Genomic DNA, 19,195 nt, shown 5'->3' with positions numbered 1-19,195 from the left:
TCTTGTTTAAAAATGAGCACCAAAGACCATTTGGGCAGTAGCCTTTGAGTGTATTCTGTATAACTGAAATAGAAAGTAAGTATATGTACACTGTATAGCTGAAATACATAGAAAGGATGGACACTCCTGGTGCCTGCAATTATTAAAATTAATGACAAAAATAAATGAACGGTTTAACAACTGCTGTGCAAATGACAGATCTGCGGTTTCCCCTGCCTCCATCTTCATTCACCTTCAACTCAAATAAGGGAAATGGTGTAGAACAACAGCCAATAAAAAGTACTTTTCTTCGTAAAGAAGGTATTATGGATACCGCTAACATATCCAATTGTATTGTCATATTCAGGGGGACTTCAGAACCAAAAATAACTCACTGAATGAGGATTCTACTATAAAGTAATTTGTGCTAAGGTTTGAAAGAGCAGGTGCATGCAGGTTGACACATATCACCAGGGTCGTGAGATAGTCACACCCGTATCCATGACAACCACACATTTTATATCTCATTGTTTCCTGTAAATCCAGGTTGAGGTGTTTTAGCTTTCTGAAAAATGCCACCTTATTATTTTAAATACACCCGTTTTTAAAGTGCTTTACTGTATTGTATTTACATTTACTGAGTAATTTACTATAAATTTAACTCAAATCGCAAATTTATTAGACTATGAAACTGACAATTTCATTTTAAAAGTCGTACATATGACTCAGCTGAAAGGCACTGACAGACCAGATCACAGGTAAAGCGTTGCAAAAAATATATAAACACGCACACAGTTTAAAGTTACTATACCTGATCCCATATGGCAGTATTATCATTCAAACAGGTAGGCTGGCGCATAAACCAGACATGTCTTATTTTATTTCTTTGAGGGCAAAAAGAATTTTAAGCCGTACACCACATTCCTGAACAAATAGAGGTTCAATCATATTTGCAGAGGTTATTAGGAGTTTCAAAGAGCTCAGCTGGTGCCTTAAGTCACAGGAAATTCACTGGGACATCTGGAAGCATGCATGCAGAATATTATTCATTTAGTTGCTGCAAAAACCTGGAGGCTAGGTACTTAGATGGTCCTAAAACACTGATCATGAATGAGGGTCCTGTGGTACAGTTGTGTTTAGCAAACCGTTGTAATTGTTATCTATGTTAGTTAAGTCATGGTGTTCTATGAGCTGTGTAGTATTTAATTTTCAGACTAAAAGTTTGTCAAATTGTAGGTACACCGAGGGATATATCATTATTATTTCGGTATTAATACATTTGTGACCTCTTTGTCTGGTCGTGTGGCGTGCCGTCTGTTTTTTTATGGTACGAAATGGGTTCCTTTACTCAAATGTTTTGAAGCTGGCCCTAAAATACAAACAGATGTGACCTAGGGCAAATGGTAGTGCACCTGTGTATGATCCCTATGATGCCCTCTGGTTGTTCATTCTACCCCCTTACTACTGCTGCCCTAATTTGCGCAATAACATAAATGTTGGCTTCTATCTTTTGAAACCTGATTTTAATGTGAGGAGACCAGTACATAGAGAGTATTATCTTATTTCTTTAAAGCCCCAGGGACATTGTGCTGAACTCTCTCTCTCTCTCTCTCTCTCTCTCTACCTTTTATAGATATTTATATATATATATATATATATATATATATATATATATATATATATATATATATATATATATATATATATTTATATATATGTTATATATATATTTATATATACACACACACACAGGTGAGAAAAGCAACCACAGCATGGAAGCTGAGGAAATGACTTCCTTATTTTGGGTGTGATTGATTGTCCCCCTGACCTGTTTGACTGAAGAGGCGCTTAAGAGGAGGAGGAAGACTACAATAATTGGGCCCGGTGGTATCTAAAGCCCGGCAGGTGTGCAGAGAACTCTCCAATCCATGAACTCTCGAGCACACCTAGGATTTAACTACCTCGGAGGAACGTTTTGCCATTTTATTTCTGGCTTTTCTTTTTTAGAGCAGGTAAAATATGAGCGATATAATACTCATATTGACATTTTAGACAAACAACTAGATAAGAAAAACTATCTGAAGTTCAGACTACGATTTGAATCAGAGGTTTTCATTTTTATTGGAATAATTGTTGTGCATATTGTGTACATTTAATACAAGAACAAACTAACTTCTAATGTATTCAAAATGCCTGTTTCTGAAGAAAAAATTTCTGTCTTCAAAAACTACTGCACCTGAGTATAAGTCGCACTCTTTCAGGGCTGAGTCAGTGTCCAAGACATTGCAACGAATTGGGTTCTCATGTTGAAGTTGTGTTTACCTACTTTTATTGAAAGCAACGAGTGGAAGTGGGGAAAGGGAAAAAGTTGGACGGACGTTTTCTGTCTTTTTTTTGGTCGCTATTGTTTGCGTCAGCTATGGCGGACAGTAGCCAGAAAAAGAAATGCTTAAAAAACAGACTAAGCTGACGACTTTGATGATGTTACAATATATTTTAAACCTTCGCCCCTTGCTCCTCTTCGCACTCAGTTCCTGCCCATCTATCACACAGTACGAATCGTTTCATGCTGTGTTCTTTGTCAAATCTCTTTTTTTGTCATGGCATCAACCTCTGCAATGCCTCAGAAATGTGTGGCTAAGATACTGGATGTTACTAAGTCTAAACTCCAACTGAGAATGATGACAATCGTCGGAATCTCTCTCAATTTAAAAAAAATGAGCCTAATATTCGCTCTATCAAGAAAAATGAGGCTAACATTAGGAAGACATCTTCCATCACTATTAGTAAGACAACAAAGAGGGTTGTTGTTACGTCTCATAATAAGACTATCGTCGGTTTGCAAGCTATACATATGGATAGCCGACTGCCAAAAGAAGAACATAGCCACATCACAACAAAGTATAGAAAATCTTTCCTTCACTCATTTTCTGAACCGCTTATACTCACAAGTGTTATGGGGGTGTTGGAGCCTATCCTAGTTAACTACGGGCATCAGGCGAAGGACACCCTGAATCAGTAGCCAGCCAATCAGAGTGCACAAGGAGACCAACAACCATTCACGATCATACTCATACTTAGGGGCAATATAGATTGTTCAACTAGCCTACCCTGCATGTTTTTGGCATGTGGGAGGAAATCGGATTACCCGGCAAAAATCCAAGCAAGCCTGAGGAGAACATATAAACTCCACAAAGTGAGGACCGACCTGAGGTCGAACCCTCGACCACAGAAGTAGAAGGCCGATGCACTTAACCACTCGTCAACCGGGCCACCAAGTACAATCATAATTTAATTTTTATTCAATGAAATGTTATCAAATGCTTAAGAATTGTTCTTGATAGTGGAGGAACAATGAACATTATTGTAATAGGTGAGATAAATGATAGTACACAGAGCGTTTTGAAAGTCCAAATACCATTAAACCCATCAAAACACAGTCCCTGGATCACGGTTATTCACCTATTGCAGCAGGTCTTGGAACCTATCTACTGCTACTTTAAGTGTGACTTTGTGAGTTTTCGTTAACCACTTCTAAGATGTTTTCATAAATCAAAGGCGAGTCTAAGGGTTTGTTGTGGCGACCCATGAGGGGATAAGTCGAAAGTCCACCCACCACTAATGTTGAAATTATCACCATAGGCCTAGAACGCCGCCTTGCAGTTAAGTCAAAAAATAACAGGTGGCATGATATCATATTCTGTGAATAATTTCAAACATAAGTCACCATGAAGTGTAAGTCGCAACCCCTGAATTTTATATTTATAAAAACAAACAAAAAAAAAACTGTAATTTATATTCCGGAAAATACAGTCATTGGGTAAATCAATGACTCACATTGAAGAAATGGAGATGAGGTACATGGCGATAAAGAGGTTCATCAAAGGAGATCTAGTTAGGCATTCAATGCCCTTTAATTCCCTTTCTCTAAAACCCTTCGTAAGTGGGGGCACATGGCCAATTTGCTCCCTAAATGGCTCCGTGTGAATGTGCAGATTGCTTTGCATAGCCGTGGGGAATGGAGGCTTCTTTACTCCTTTGCTTCCCCACAAGCATGTGAATTGGAAAGGATCCAAAGACAGATGAGCTTAACGCGGCCTTCTCTACCTACCCAAATCCATAGCCCTTTTCCAACATGGCTAATTCAATCCATGCTCTCAATTAAATGACTTTTAATATACTTCGTCTTTATCTTTCCCGGGGAACTCTAATAAGATATGTAGCATACTATGTATTCATTCTTTTATTTTCTGAACCGCTTTATCCTCACAAGGTTCGTGGGGGGTGCTGGAGCCTATCCCAGCTGAAGTTGGGCATGAGGTGGGGGACACCCTGAATTGATGGACAGCCAATCACAGGGCATGAGGAGACAACCAACCATTCATGGTCACACTCGAACCTAGGGGCAATTTAGATTCTCCAACCAGCCTACCATGCATGTTTTCGGAATGTGGGAGGAAAACGGTGAACCCGGAGAAAAACCATGCAGACCAAACACCACACAGGTGAAAAGACCTGGATTTCAACCCATAACCCCAGAAATGAGGCCAACGCGCTAACCACTCATCCGCCGGGCCGCCCTGTAATATTCATGTCCCATCCTGGCCCATCCTTGTTGCGGGGGTTGCTGGAGCCTAACCCACCTGTCTTTGGGCAAAAGGCAGACTACACCCTAGACCAGGGGTGGGCATACTATTCCACAAAGGGCCGCAGTGCGTGTGGGTTTTCATTCCCGCCCATAGAGAGGGCACCTTTTCACCAATCTGGTGTACTACAAGTGCAATCAGTAGACTGTGCTGGATCGGTTGGAACAAAAACCTGCACCCACAGTGGCCCTCAAGGACCGGTTCGCCCACCACTAGACTGGTCGCCAGTCAGCCGTAGGGCACACAGAGAGACAGACGGCCATTCCTTCTCACAATCACACTGCCACCAAATGGGAATCTAACCCACACTGCCCGCACTAAAGTCAGGCGGTAGAACCACTGCACCATCGGGGGTGCTGGCCCATAATAAATATATGCAAAATAATATCGTGCAAGTCTCCAGAAATCTTTGAAATCTTATTATACTTGTATAATGACAATAAAAGTATTCAATTCAATTCAAATCTTAAGACAATGACATGTCACAATGGCACGAACAGTGATCATGGATGCGTTTCTCTTTCCGGGACTTGAAGTACATGAATGTAGATTAGTGCCTAAAATATTGACAAGTAGCTGCTCCTGTCTCATCCTTTATATGCATTACTACAGGCTTCATTAGTCAAAATGTCCCTGACGAAGGTGTGAAGAAAGGGATAATTTTGAAGCGTCCATGGGAGGATGGTTTTACATAGCAGAAATGTCAGAGATTCTCGGACTGGTGTCGCAAGTGGTTACAGGATTTCCCCTTTAATGTGGGGTATGTGGACACATTTAGTTTGTTTAGTGTGAAAAGAGGTTGCTTTATATCTGTTAGGTTGCTGTTTAGATCTTATATTTGTTATACATGAAATAAGTTACCAAGGTTTCAATAATTATTTCAATATTCATCAATAACATTGAATCTTGAAAAAATCAATATTAATATGATAAGATATGATTTAAATTCATATGGTGTGGTGCCGGGAAAGAGGAGTCGGATGCGGGTGTCTTGGTCAACACAAGAAAACATTTATTTAACATTTTTTAACAGCACAGCAAGCTTTCGCTGCACCATGCGTGAATCTCGAGAGGTCAGGTTAAGGTCCACCTCTTGCATGCACCCCTTAATTCGCAAGGTGGAAACCATCAACCTTAACATAGTTCCTACCAGGTGAATTATGTGTAAAACGGATTCATTTCTTATATCATATATTTAGACTACAGAGATTTATTGTAATTTAATATTATAATAGGGCGGCCCGGCTGATGAGTGGTTAGCGCGTCAGCCTCACAGTTCTGGGGTCCTGGGTTCGAAACCAGGTTGGTTATTCTGTGCGGAGTTTGCATGTTCTCCCCGGGCTTCCATGGGTTTTCTCCGGGTACTCTAGTTTCCTCTCACATTCCAAAAACATGCATGGTAGGTTAGTTGAACACTCTAAATTGCCCCTAGATAGGAGTGGGCGTGAATTGTCAGTCTCCTCGAGCCCTGGGAGTGGCTGGCCAGTAATTCAGGGTTTCCCCCACCTGGTTTCCCTCAGCTGGGATAGGCTCCAGCACCCTCGTGACGCTTGTGAAAACAGGCAGTTCAGAAAATGAATGAATTAATATATTTAATATGCTCTTGGAAATAAAAGTTGTTTTTGCAACGTGTGTGCTGCAGTTTTTAATTTTTTTTTTTTAAACAACAGAATTGTACACAGAAGGAACTGGTATCAGATAAATCCCAAACGAGACTCAACTCTATTTAAAACTGTACAATATTTAGTATAGTTATAGCATTTTTCCCCCCACACCACTACAGTGTAAGTGAAGTTAACCGCAGTAAAAAGAAAGAAAAAAGAATGCTAAATGACAGACACCTACTGTATGAGACAATTGAGCTCCAATTAGACCATCCTAATATGAGATAACTTCCTATACTAGGTTTCTGATCATGGAAATCCAAGTTGATGGTTTTAGCTATCAATAATTTAACACTAGTGATCATAGAAAAATGGGAAGGAGGGGGTGGAGGAAAGGAGCAGTGGGAGGTACTAGTACCCCCCGACAAACAACAACTCTTACTCTTCTCGCCAACCAGGAAAGTCTTCACTCAGCTGGGGTGCATTTCGCCTGAGGCTGGGCTCACTGGTGGAGGTTAACTCCAGCATAAATAAGCATCTTTGGACTCATTACAGGGATTAGAGAGTAATTCGCCTGCGAGGAAGAAGACGACTGCCAGGGTTTTGGTACAGTTTACGACAGTCTTATGGGGGCAAGGGCCCTGGAGATTATGAGCGTGGAAGAGATGGAAAGGCAAGCAAGAGAGAGAAAGGCCAAGGGAGAAGAGAGGCTAGCTGTCAAGTGTGTGAGTCAATCCAAGCCCCCGGCTGCCCCCTTGATCTCGAGGATGTTGAGGTGCTGTGAAAATGGATAATGGGAGTTAGAACGACCAGGCCTGTCTAGAGAGAAGTGTGATGATTGTTAAAACTTTCACTCATATCCCTTCGCCACTTAACTGAATAAACACCCAAGAGAAGACCCTAAATCAATTTTAATGATGTTGAAATACAATTTAGGCACAAAGCACACAACAAATGCTAATTTGGCCATGATGAGAAGCATCAGAAATTCATCCCATTATTTATTCAGCTGACTTTCTGCATTTTTCATCAGAACAAATATTCCCATTTCATCAAACTTGCACATGCACACACATCACGACATTTTAGAGAATAAATCACCACATTATTTAATTAAATATATGCACTGTGTGGTTCTCGGTGGTCTTCCGAGTGCTTCAAAGACAAATAGTTCTATCCAAAATGAAGCCAGAGAGAGGAGTCTCAGTGCATGTGCAAATACATTAAACATGGACCATAAATGAATCCACGGAAAAAAAATGCAGACATCATAAAAAGGTTAAGTCAAATACAGTTTTGAATTCATAAAATTGAGAAATTTTACATTTCGCTCACTAACAGGAAAAGGAAAAAAAATCCTACTTTAATTCAAAAGCAGAACTATTACACATTAAGGAATTAATTTGCAAAAATAACCTGTTTCACGGATATTGGTAACCAAAACAATTCTTGGAAAATAATGGAGTTGAATCATTTCTATAATTTCTGAAGTACAGAGCTGCCAACTTCTCCGGAATTTCCAGAGTATCACCGGGCAAGCAACGCAACCTCCAGGACTCCGGACAACCTCCTAAACTCTGGAAATCCCCCAAAATGTTCACTTAAAATTTATTTGAAGAAACCATTTTGGAAAAGTACCAAATTTCCAATTTAAATGGCTCAAAATTCAGAGTCGCTATGGCTTCTGCATCTTACTTCCGTATTTGATTCAACTGCACTGTAAACCTGATGAATTCGGTAACACGAGTGCAAAGTGGATCGTCCGAGTTAGAAGTTCTGACGAATGATATGTCTTGTGCGACTTCAGCGTCGCAATCGATTGCATAGGTAGCCTCTATCGCTTTAGCATTTTTGTTTTCATTTTTTTCCACAAGAGAAGTAAGTATTATTAAGGCTGACTAAATCACCATTCTTTTGTTTTGAAACAAAGCCTATCATTTCCGGGGTTTTTCTAAAGAAAGTAGGCATCCACAGCACTGGTAAACCTTTTTCAAGTTTGCAAAAAACACAATGTTTCAATTAATGTAAAAACTTGACAATAACAGTTTGATTTAAATTGTACTACGTTATTATTATATATTTTTTTACATTTTATATCGATTTTGCATGAATCACAGCCACTCAGGAAAAACTCCGGAAATGGGACAATGGTACTCCTGAAATGGGTTCGACGGAGGTTGGCAGCTCAGGAACTAGTTTACAAAGTTGATCCAAGAAGCTGAAAAGATTTGATGGTTCATCACTTCTTGTTTCCCTGTGGTTTTAATATGAAATGACAGAGGACATTTCTCATCAAAATGAGAAAGAAAAACAAATGACACATTCAAGGAGGGCAGATATAAGACAACCTTCACAACACAGGCAATGGCAACAGGAATTGCCAATGAGCTACACGGGCCCATATCTACTGTCTGATGAATTATGTCAAAGCTTGAAACAACTGGAACAGTGGTAAATAAGCCTACTAGATGAAGACACATTTATTTAGCCACCACACACTGATGGGAATGGCAAGAGAAAGAAGTTCTCAAAGCTCACTCACAAAAGTGCTACCCAAGGTAGCATCATCTTTGGGTCAAAAGTTTAGTCAAAATACGAGTCTTGATTACTACAATTTTTCATTGAGTCAAACGCCCCCTGCTAGAATCATTAAATTCAATTATGGCATTGTTTTCAACTACGCAGAGGCAAACAGTTACAAGAGATATTTTTTTTATATTACGATTTAAATAGTTATGATATGGGGGATCAAATATTTCTGTAAAACGTGTGGTAGTGGAACTTTAAGGTTGGACTATGTCAAACTCCTCTATTTTGACAGGCTCCAATTGTCTTCCCTCTGCCCCACATTTTGGGCAGTTGATGCAATTACTTGCAATGCTATGACTTTTAATACAGTAGTAGCAAAAAACATGTTGACAGCCAACTGTGTGAGGCAAGGTGGGCCAATCACCACACAGCATGCACAGCCTCCATGCGCCCTTGCTATCCTGTGCAGCGTCCACTTCACTTTTGTCCCACCCAAACACAGTTGAATATATGGAAGCCTTCATTTTCCCTGTGTTAATAAGTGGCAACAGGAAAATGAGAAACTCTGCAAAACCGTGCCACAGTAACTCACGATTCATGTACTGATATGTAATGTCCCTGGTCACATTATGTTTGCTATAAACTGCTTGTGCTCCAATGATCCTTTCGGCCAGAATTGGGTGATGACCTTTTCTGAGAAACACAAGAAAGTTGACGAGGCTTGAGAGACGGGAAACACCAGAAATTATAGACATAAGTTTACACAGGGTCTTTTGGAATGCTCCAGTATCTGGGGCACCTGAAGTTAAACCAATTTGGAGGTTGTGGGATCGCTCTTGAATCCAACGAGGACCTACTCTTAGTAGAACCAGAGACAACTTCTGCCTGTAGGACAAAGGCTCGTAGCGGTTAAATGAGGACAAGGTGTTGCCGTAGCGTAGGCTCAGCAAAGACTGGCCAACTGTGGTACTATCAGAATACAGAGTGAACCTCCACAGGAGCAGTTGGAGCAAAGCCTTCAGTTCAGGCTCCACGGGGGTGAGAAGCCCAGGTCGAAAATTCTGGAAGCAATGGGAGAACTGAGTCCATAACAACTGCTCCAGAGCTGAGTCGAGCTCGAGAGCATCAAGCTGGCTGATACGCAAGACTGGAATCAGTGGGTCTAATGCGGTTTCTCTGAGAGATCCTCCTCCCTGGATGCTCTCCTCTTCTGTCCCTGGTATAACACAAAACACAAAATATGTTGTCTTTATTTCATAAGTTAATATTTAATATAAAATATGAAGTGTCAAGTCCAGGGGTCGGCAACCCAAAATGTTGAAAGAATTATAGTGGACAATTTAACAACTTTTTGCTACGAAGCGAACATTTAGGCAATCCTTCCGCATTGGCAATGAATGCAAATGATTTGGTCCAAAAATGTTGAATCTTCTGCTTTCCTCTGTTATTTTTCTCTTTTCCTCTCTTTTTATGGCACATCACACAGTCACCGGTTTGTTTACAACAGCGACCTGCCTAGTATCCCACCCTGTTGATAGAAAGGTTTTTTGTAGGCTATGATGCTGACATTTAATATTTATTCTACACAATCTTACAGGAAAACATTAAGAATGTTTGTGTCATGTTTGTCTTCTTACAAAAAACATATTAAAAGATTAATATATTTCCCTCTCCATTTTCAAACATTTCCAAAAAAGCTTCAGGAAACCACTAGAGCAGCGCTAAAGAGGTGCAGGCGGTTCCAGAACCCGTAGACCCTCGGTCTCGTCCATAAACAAAAACTGTAACATGACCAAATAATTACCCTATTTTCACGCCTTTAGGGCGAACCGACTAAATGAGCGCTGTCTCGGTTGTGGGTACAATTTCAGGTTTTTTTTTCCAATAGAAAAGGCGCTTCAGCACAATGCATGTGCTGCAATGGCTGTGCTGGCATGACACGTACGCTAGACTGCATGCTAGCATATATGTATTTTAAAAAGGCAACAGGAGCAAAACTGAGTTTGATTGTGTTTTATTGATGTAATGTGTATTCACAGTAATATAAGTCAAAGTATTCAAACATCTACAAATCCGTCAAAGTCTCCATCGTCTGTATTCAACATAAAGAGTTTGGACAAGTGGGCGAGATTGCCGTCCAACAATGCTGGGTTCCATCTCATTATCTGGGTCAGAGGTGTCGCCATGGGGTTTGGTAATAGTGATTCCAGCTTTGACGAAAGCTCAAACTACAGGGATCGCCGACACGTTGGCCCAGGCATCGACAATCCATTCCAAATCGTCACGTAACTCATGCGTTGCTGCCTGCCAGTCTTTGTATGGAACTATGTTTGCCATCTGACATCCGTCACTCCCAAGCCGTTGGCAACGCTGCTTCTCTCGGCTGTCTTTCGTGTTCTATCCATGGCTTGAGTCTATCTTCCAAGCTTTCACACTCACATTCTATTGTCATTTACGTCAGGCCTTTCTGCTGTATAGATATAAGGTGTTGTTTCTTTGACTATTGGGAGCATTTTTGAGGTTTAAAAGTGCTACAAGCACACGGAAGTCACCTACCTCGACACGCTTCTGGGATGTATTGAGTGGATTTAACATAATGCTTGGAGTACACGGACGGGCTATTTTTTAAGGTCTGCTCATTTGACTACGAAAACAAGAACGTCCGCTGGGTTGACATCAGTAAGTAGCGTGCCGGCAAGAAATTCAATCAGTCAGTCAAGTGGTCAGGCTCATACAAAATTTTGAATTTAGTGCAAACACAAGGCGCACACCAACTGATTGGGCGCAGCATCAATCTTAGAGAAAATTTTATACTTTTAAGCTTGCCCAATTGGTGTGAAAATATGGTATTTAAAGTTGCCCAAAAAATTGAATGCACTTACTTATAATACTTGGCTTGATATATTCATCATAACAGCAGCACCCTAGGGAATATAAGATTCTACAAATGACAAAGTACCTATGGAGTCAAACAAGCACCGGACTCAGGTATGAGCAGGATAGAGCCCTTAAGGTGAAGGCCATCTTGTGTGGAGGGCTATTTACTCCTGATACATACAGAGAGAAATCACTTTTCACATATAAAACCCATCCTTAATGCAACTTTTGAGATTTGCAACCCAAGGGGAACAGGGAGGGTTGGTCTTGGTCTTCCTCCAGTGTATAAACACACACAATCCACGAAACACACATAGAGAAGCCCCGGGCTCATGGTGCCTGCACCCTCTGGAGATAGGAGTGTGTATACAAATCACATCACGAGGGATTAGGCTAACGGCACAGTCTCTAGTACACCGTAAACATCTGCCAAATGTGGAACAATCTTCCTCTCCCCGGAGTCAACTCCATAATGGATGCCACCATTGTGACGTCTAGGCTATTTTGTGCCACAAACAGCTCTCAGTTCCCCAGTTTCATCTGGCCTTTCCTCAACTGAAATGCTTCGGAAGTGGGCGACTAACTAACACAAGGAGAGACAGAGCAATAGAGTGACAGAGTAAGCGAGAGTGAGATCCTTTTTCGACAGTGGCTTTTGTGTCTCACTGAACAGGATTTGTCATGAGGCTTTTGAAATTGCAGTAGGGTAAATATGGCAGTTATGACATAAAGAGAGGAAGATGATGGTCATTTTCTAAGGCTCAGAGGTGGGGAGATGAAAAAAATATCTAAATGCAATGCGTGGTAAAGGCTGGGTCCCGTCGGCGTATTCATAATGTTTCAATGGATAGAAGATTTGCTTGCCAAGAAAGTTAGAATAAGCATATCAATGCGGGGAAAAAACTGTGAATGTGTTAAAGTAAGCAGGTGTGAAAAATTCATTCAGTTGAAGTTGAGAAGCTGCCATGTTTAGTGACTGCGTCTGTGACGGAAGAGGGGTTTGGATGAAAAAAAAGGAGCCTCAACAGAGGTAATAACCAATTCTCTATTTCTTTAACTAAATTTTAAAGGTGTGTTTTCATCTAGAAAAAAACATACATATCATACGCTAGCAAAACATACACTAGTATGACATACGGTAGCATAGTGTCATGCCAACGGCCATTGGGCCGAAGGGTCTTATCTATGGGCAAAAAACTGAAAATACACCCGCCACTCAGATGGCACCCTTTTAGGCGGTGCGTCCTATAGGTGTGAAAATACGGTACATGGAGATTATATGCAATGACTGAGTGCCGACTATTTACTGTAAGAATGTCAAGAGTAGCAGTCTTGCTCTATGTGGATTGCTAATACAGCACTGAGTTAATCTATCAATCCTCAGCTACACACAAACACATATGGAGGAGCAACCAATATATCCATCCCCCACCAGAAACACACCCACCCACAGACAGCCAGGATGTGAAAATCCCCTTCACAGTAGCACTCCCAGGAGGAGTAACCTCAGACGGGTCCAATATCATTTTCAAAGCTTTTTATTGAACAGTTTACAAGTTATGAATGAATATGTTTTATTTGGGGAAACACTGTATTGACAGCCACCTATCAATAGTAATGTGACTATTGTCAAGGGTCTGTCAATATTAATGTAATTATGATGTAGTGGGATTCGAGGGATAGCACAGAGTTGGAGGCCCGAGTTACATCTCCGCCCCACTGCCATATCAATAGCTGGGATTGCTATTGACAGTTTCCTTTCAGACTAGCAGGACTTGGCAGATACATAACGAGGAGACGTCTCAGTCAATGCTAGAGTGCCTATAAAAATTAAGCATTTGAATTTATAGGGCTTATATTGTGGCCAGAGAGAAATCCATTGTTGTAGTGTAATAGTCAAAAGTCACTCACTGTGTAGGAGTGCAGGAATTTGTATACTCAAACCACAATGAGGTAGTTATGTGCAAAAAGTGGAAGCTTGCTACCACAAAATGCACGTCTACATGTGACCTATTTTCATGACGTTTGTCTTGTTTGTATGCCAAACAACCAATCAATCCAGGCACACAACACCTTCCCTTGCAGGTGACAAGGTTAAGTGAAAATGTTCAGGGATGTTAAACAGGACAGAAAAACAAATCATAGGTCTTTCTTCCATAGCAGGGATGTGATAAAGCCTTTTAAAGTCCATTTAGATTATTTTGATTCAGGTCAGATAAGAGTTGTTTCTCCCTGTGTACATGCTGTTCAAACAAAAGATGAGCCCTAAGACTCAAGGCTGAATGGCACATCTTACTGAAAACAACGACAATATCCAATCTAGCAGAGAACACAGAGCAACATTGCTGCAAGCTAAATGAGGCAAAGCAGAGTCAAGGCAATAATAGCACACAGAAGCCTCACAGCTTCCACAGTGATCTAACAAGTCTATTTCAGTCCCTTATGAGAAAAATGGAATAACAAAATGACCGATTAAAACTGTGTTTCCCTAACCTTTTTGAGTTGCCGTACACTTTTCATTTAAAAAAATCTCAAGGCACACCACTATCTGAAAATCTAATAAAAAATGTCACCTATACTTATATATAAATTCATTTTCATCAAAGTTTTATCAGAGGAATAAAAGAAAGACACAAACCAGTATTTCAGTTGATGCCAGTGAACCCAAAGAACTTCCGGTTCCCGTTGCATTAAAAATAAGCAAAAAATGACCTTCTGTCTTGTAATATTACAATTTGAGTTTTGTAATAATACAATATAGACTTATTGTTCATCATAGTTCAATGTTAATATTACCTTTTTTCTCTCTGAATATTACAATGTATGACTTGTTGGCAGGTAATTTCCCACCGCACACCTGACCATTGCTCAGGGGTTGGGAAATACTGAATTAAAGAGACACATTTTTGCCAAGGAACCATGGCTCCTGCAGTTCTGGCATGGTCCAACTTCTGTTTCCAGACAGATACGGAAAAAGAAAGAAAACTGGGGGCAAAGATAGAATTTAGGAAAAATTGAAGAACCGGTATATAAACAAAAAGACCAGAGGAGTTGACCTTGAGACTGTCAGTCAGAATAAAGGGGAGGGAACATTTTTAAAGCATATCTGCCTTAGTGTCCAGGGACTACCTGATAGACAGAGGAAGACACACTTTCGTCTTGACCTTGGCTTTTGGTTTCTAGGGAGGAAAGGAAGCTGTCAACCAGAGGGTGGAAGGAAACTGTGGTATGCTAAAACATTATGGCACTAGACAAATACTGCAATAAATTCTGATAATTCTGTCCTACCATCACTTATTGGACATGTGGGTTCATCAATATGATGGTTTTCTGGGATTACTACAAACTGGGCATTCCATTTTCATGAGTCCTTCAAACCGTGGCACACCTTAACCCGTCCTACTTCATTGGCCTTCTACGGCCAGGAAGGTTTGAGGTCTTAATGGCCAAGAGCCGCTAAAATCCTGATGATGAAATCAAATTAGGCTGTACAAGGCCGAACTTTTAAAATAGTGATGTCATATGGCAGAGCAAATGCATTGCGCAAAACCCAAGATTACTCAGGCGGTAACCAGGCTAATTGTTATAAGTTGGTTTCAAGGAAAATTAATTTGTGCAAATGCGCAGAGATGTCCTCTGGTCTTGTCTCTCAATTCAAATAATAATGGTATGTCAAAACTCCATTTTATTTTTCTAGAGCCGCTGGTGGCGATATGATTGCAAATGCAAATGGTCATTTGTCTCTCTGCCCTATGGCTAATTGGCGACCAGCCTAGGGTGTACTCTGCCTTTTGCCTGAAGTCAGCCATTCGAGGATGTGTATGTTTAGAAGATAAATAATTCAAGAGAATTAATTGAGGGTTGAGAATTTGAACATGCATAAATGTAATAAGTACATGAGTTTGGGGAAAAAGTACTAAAATGTAAATACATCTATTCATTTTCTGAACCGCTTATCCTAACAAGGGTCGCGGGGTTGCTGGAGCCTAGCCCAGCTTACTTCTGGCCAGAGGCGGGGGACACCCTGAATTGGTGGCAAGCCGGTACTCCAGTTTCCTTCCACATTCCAAAAGACATGCATGGTAAGCTGGTTGGACACTCTAAATTCCCCCTAGGTATGAGTGTGATTGTGAATGGTTGTCTGTTTCCTCGTGCCCTGTGATCGGCTGGCAACCAATTCAGGGTATCCCCTGCCTCGTGCCCGAAAGTCAGTTGGGATAGGCTCCAGCACCCCCCGCAACCCTTGAGGATAAAGCGGTTCAGAAAATGAATCAATAAACAAATGCATTTTAATATGGTAGTGTTTACTTCTTAGAGGTTGCTGTTTTGCAATTCTGTCATTTGTTCATGTTTGCTGATATGCACTCAATCCATATTATTATTTGTATACAGTCAATTGAAAATACACAGGTGAATTGATGGCAGCTCAAAGTACCAGTGATTTGGGTGGCAATGAAACAGCGGCACATTGAAACTGCCAAAAAAGTAGCTAAGAATTTCCAAAGTACGGATGCATGTTGTGTGGCATGGAAATCGCTATTTCTTTAATTTTGTGAAGTGTGGTTTATAGTTGGGTGCACCCGACAGTCTGGAAATTACTGTACCTGTATTGCAATGTTCACATTTTGCACACGTCTACTTCCAGATCATATTATAACTTTGAACACAAGCTAAGAACTCCAGCTACACAAACCCCCCCCAAAAAGAACTAATTTATTTCTAAAAAATCATGAACACAACACACTACTACAAGTAGGTCTGTTGCTATAATCTAACTGCAGTTAGTTACTGTACCATGCAGTACTAGTATATGCATTTACAGTATCACTATCACAAATTGTATCACCTTGAAGAGGCATGAAATACATTCGTAAATAAACCAATTATGGCCTGGCTCTGGCCCAAAAGTCCCAAACTGGTGACATAAATTTGAATGAACAGTCTTCCGCTTTAATCGAAGTCGGGTCACGTGGGCAGCGGCTTCAGCAGTGAGGCTCAGACTTCCCTCTCCCCAGCAAATTCATCCAATTCTTCCGGGAGTATCCCAAGGCGTTCCCGGGCCAGCCGGGAGACATAGTCTCCCCAGCGTGTCCCTAGGTCGGCCCCGTGGCCTCCTCGATGGGCCCGTATCACCTCCCGAGGGAGGCGTCCAGGGGGCATCCTAATCAAATGCCCGACCCAACTCATTTGGCTCCTCTCGATCTGGAGGAGCAGCGGCTCTACTCCGAGCCCCTCCCAGATGACCGAGCTTCTCACCTTATCTCTAAGAGAGAGTCCGGACATCCTGCGGAGGAAACTCCTTTCAGCCGCTTGTATCCGGGATCTTGTTCTTTTGGTCACTACCCACAGCTCGTGACCATAGATGAAGGTAGAAACGTAGATCGACCGGTAAATAGTGAGTCTCGCCTTTTGGCTCAGCTCCTTCTTCACCACGACGGACCGGTGCAGAGTTCGCATCACTGCAGACGCTGCACCGATCCACCTGTCGACCTCCCGTTCCTGAATGAATAGTTATATTTGTAAATGTAATAAAGGTGTTCTAAGTAATTGAACATGTACGTTAGACTATGTACATAGACACGTGTTTGGATGTAGGTCACACTCAGTGCTTTTCTCAAAATTGCATTGTCTGTTATTTTAATTTTTGGGCACACATCACTCTTCAAAAAAACTAAATCTGCTCCATTTTTGATAATAAGGAAAGAGCATTATTAGATAATCACAGAGGGGATTAATCTATGTGAGGGACGCACATACAAAGCCACTGAAAAAATAAAGCAGATATAACTGCAAAACAGATAAGAGTAGAGGAGTGAATGTAGAGATGAGAAAAATAAAGTGAATAGTCTCAGAAAAATCAATAACATCAATTTAGCCTTTAATCTGCACGTTGGAGACTTTGGTCCCTAGCATTGATTGTTTAGTAGAACGATAATACGATGATGTGAGGCATTTTGTTTTTACCGTGCAATCCAATTTTGGAGGCAAAACATTACGACAATGAATCAAGTTGATCTTTGAATAATCGACTTGACTCTACTGTGCCGCGGAGGAATATGAAAGGTGGAGCCCGCTGAATCAGATTAACAATGAAATTTAACAATTTGCGAGTGACAGTAGGATAATATTTACCCATTTCGAAGTGTGAAAGGCACAATGTATTCGAAGTTCAACTCTGTGTTGGTGACGGACTGCACTCTGTATTTCCGGGATGCAAACATAGAGCCCGCCTTAAAAAAAGAAACGGGACAATGGCTTGTTTCGACGTCATACACACGCGCCAACCCGGGAAAATGTAGCCAATCAAACCACAGAATGTGGTGCAGTAGTCTAAGTGTATTGACAGCCTTAATCGTAAAAAAAAAACAATTTATTGTCCCGTCTGTTGTGGTAACCACTCACAGAGACCATGTTAAAAACGAACAAAAGCTCAAAAGATCATTCGTTTGAAAGGCAATCTAAATATCATTGTGTCTTATTCCCATGCATTGGCAAGTGTTTGATCATTCAGCAATAAGAAAGCCGAGGTAGTTAATTGCAAGGAAAAAAGTTTCAGCATTTTAAAAAAATACCGCTAACAACGCTTAATCTGGAAGAAAAAGAAACCTAAAACTAGAAAAGTGCACATAGCGTTAATGGAAAAAGGCAGGATGTCACGCGGAGGTTGTATATACGGGCAATTTTGAAGCTGCTTTTGAAGGGGAAAACTGCTCGGGCAAAACTGTGATGCCTGGAATTGGAAGATGCTGCGACCCTTGAGGTGTTTCTGCAGGTAAGGAGACCATACCACTGGCAAACTTGCACGATGCTACTCTATTGAGAGACTGAGGTAGAGTTGTTCATCAATAAATTTCTTTCCAGCTCACATCGATAGCAGTGCACAATTTTAAGATTTATTTAAGTACTACAGCCGTAACTCTACTTACGCAATTATGGTTCTGGAACTTTTTTCGTAACAAGAAATTTCGTAAGAAGTGCAGTACTTTATATGTAAATGATCTAATTCATTCCACAGTCCTCATAAAACTACCAATAAACCCTTTAAAATTTGTCAAAGTTTCCCAATTTTGTATGAAAAATGTGAGAGAAAATTACCGTTATTTCACATCTATAGGGCACACTTAAATGTATTTTTTTTTCAAATTGGCCGATGCGACCAATCGGTCGGTGCACATTGTTTGTGCACTAAATTCAAATTTTTGGATGACCGCTTGAGTGAGTGGTTTTATTTATTTCCGACATGCTACTTATTGCGATCAAAGCAGCGGTCGTTCACCCTAAAAATAACCTCCCTGTGTATTCAAGCGTTACGGTAAATCCATTCAAAACATCCCAGAGGAGTGGCAAGGCATTTGACTTCCATGTGCTCGTAGCACTTTTAACCCTCTTAATACTCAAAGAAACAGCACTTCAGACCTATACAGAGGAAATGCCTGGCGTGAATGACAACAGAATGCGGGTGTGAACGCTTGGAAAATGGACTGAAGCCATGGATCGAACACAATTTAACAGCGAGGAGGAACAGCTTTGCGAACGGCTTGGGAGTGATGGATGTCGGAT

At 40.9% G+C, this 19,195-nt stretch overlaps 2 protein-coding genes across 2 annotated transcripts in view; one reads left to right on the top strand and one right to left on the bottom strand.

Moving 5' to 3' along the window:
• Positions 1 to 7,125: 7,125 nt before the first annotated feature.
• On the bottom strand, positions 7,126 to 17,844 carry pex2 (peroxisomal biogenesis factor 2). The gene is made up of 2 exons (XM_077624836.1): positions 17,768 to 17,844; positions 7,126 to 9,974 (listed from the first exon to the last, which is right to left on the bottom strand). The coding sequence occupies exons 1-2, from the start codon at positions 17,769 to 17,771 to the stop codon at positions 9,013 to 9,015; spliced, it is 966 nt and encodes a 321-aa protein (XP_077480962.1). The 5' UTR covers positions 17,772 to 17,844; the 3' UTR covers positions 7,126 to 9,012.
• Positions 17,845 to 17,985: 141 nt separating this feature from the next.
• Positions 17,986 to 19,195, top strand: part of LOC144092111 (uncharacterized) — a 96,744-nt gene continuing 95,534 nt past the window's right edge. Inside the window, exon 1 of the mRNA XM_077624895.1 lies at positions 17,986 to 18,407. Coding sequence (XP_077481021.1) covers positions 18,379 to 18,407 — 29 coding nt within the window. The 5' untranslated portion in view covers positions 17,986 to 18,378. The remainder of the gene's footprint in view (positions 18,408 to 19,195) is intronic.

Source organism: Stigmatopora argus, chromosome 17, assembly GCF_051989625.1.
Source record: "Stigmatopora argus isolate UIUO_Sarg chromosome 17, RoL_Sarg_1.0, whole genome shotgun sequence".
In the NCBI taxonomy this organism is placed as follows: domain Eukaryota; kingdom Metazoa; phylum Chordata; class Actinopteri; order Syngnathiformes; family Syngnathidae; genus Stigmatopora; species Stigmatopora argus.
The sequence above is the reverse complement of the archived record's forward strand: the minus strand, read 5'-3'. Positions and strand labels throughout refer to the sequence as shown.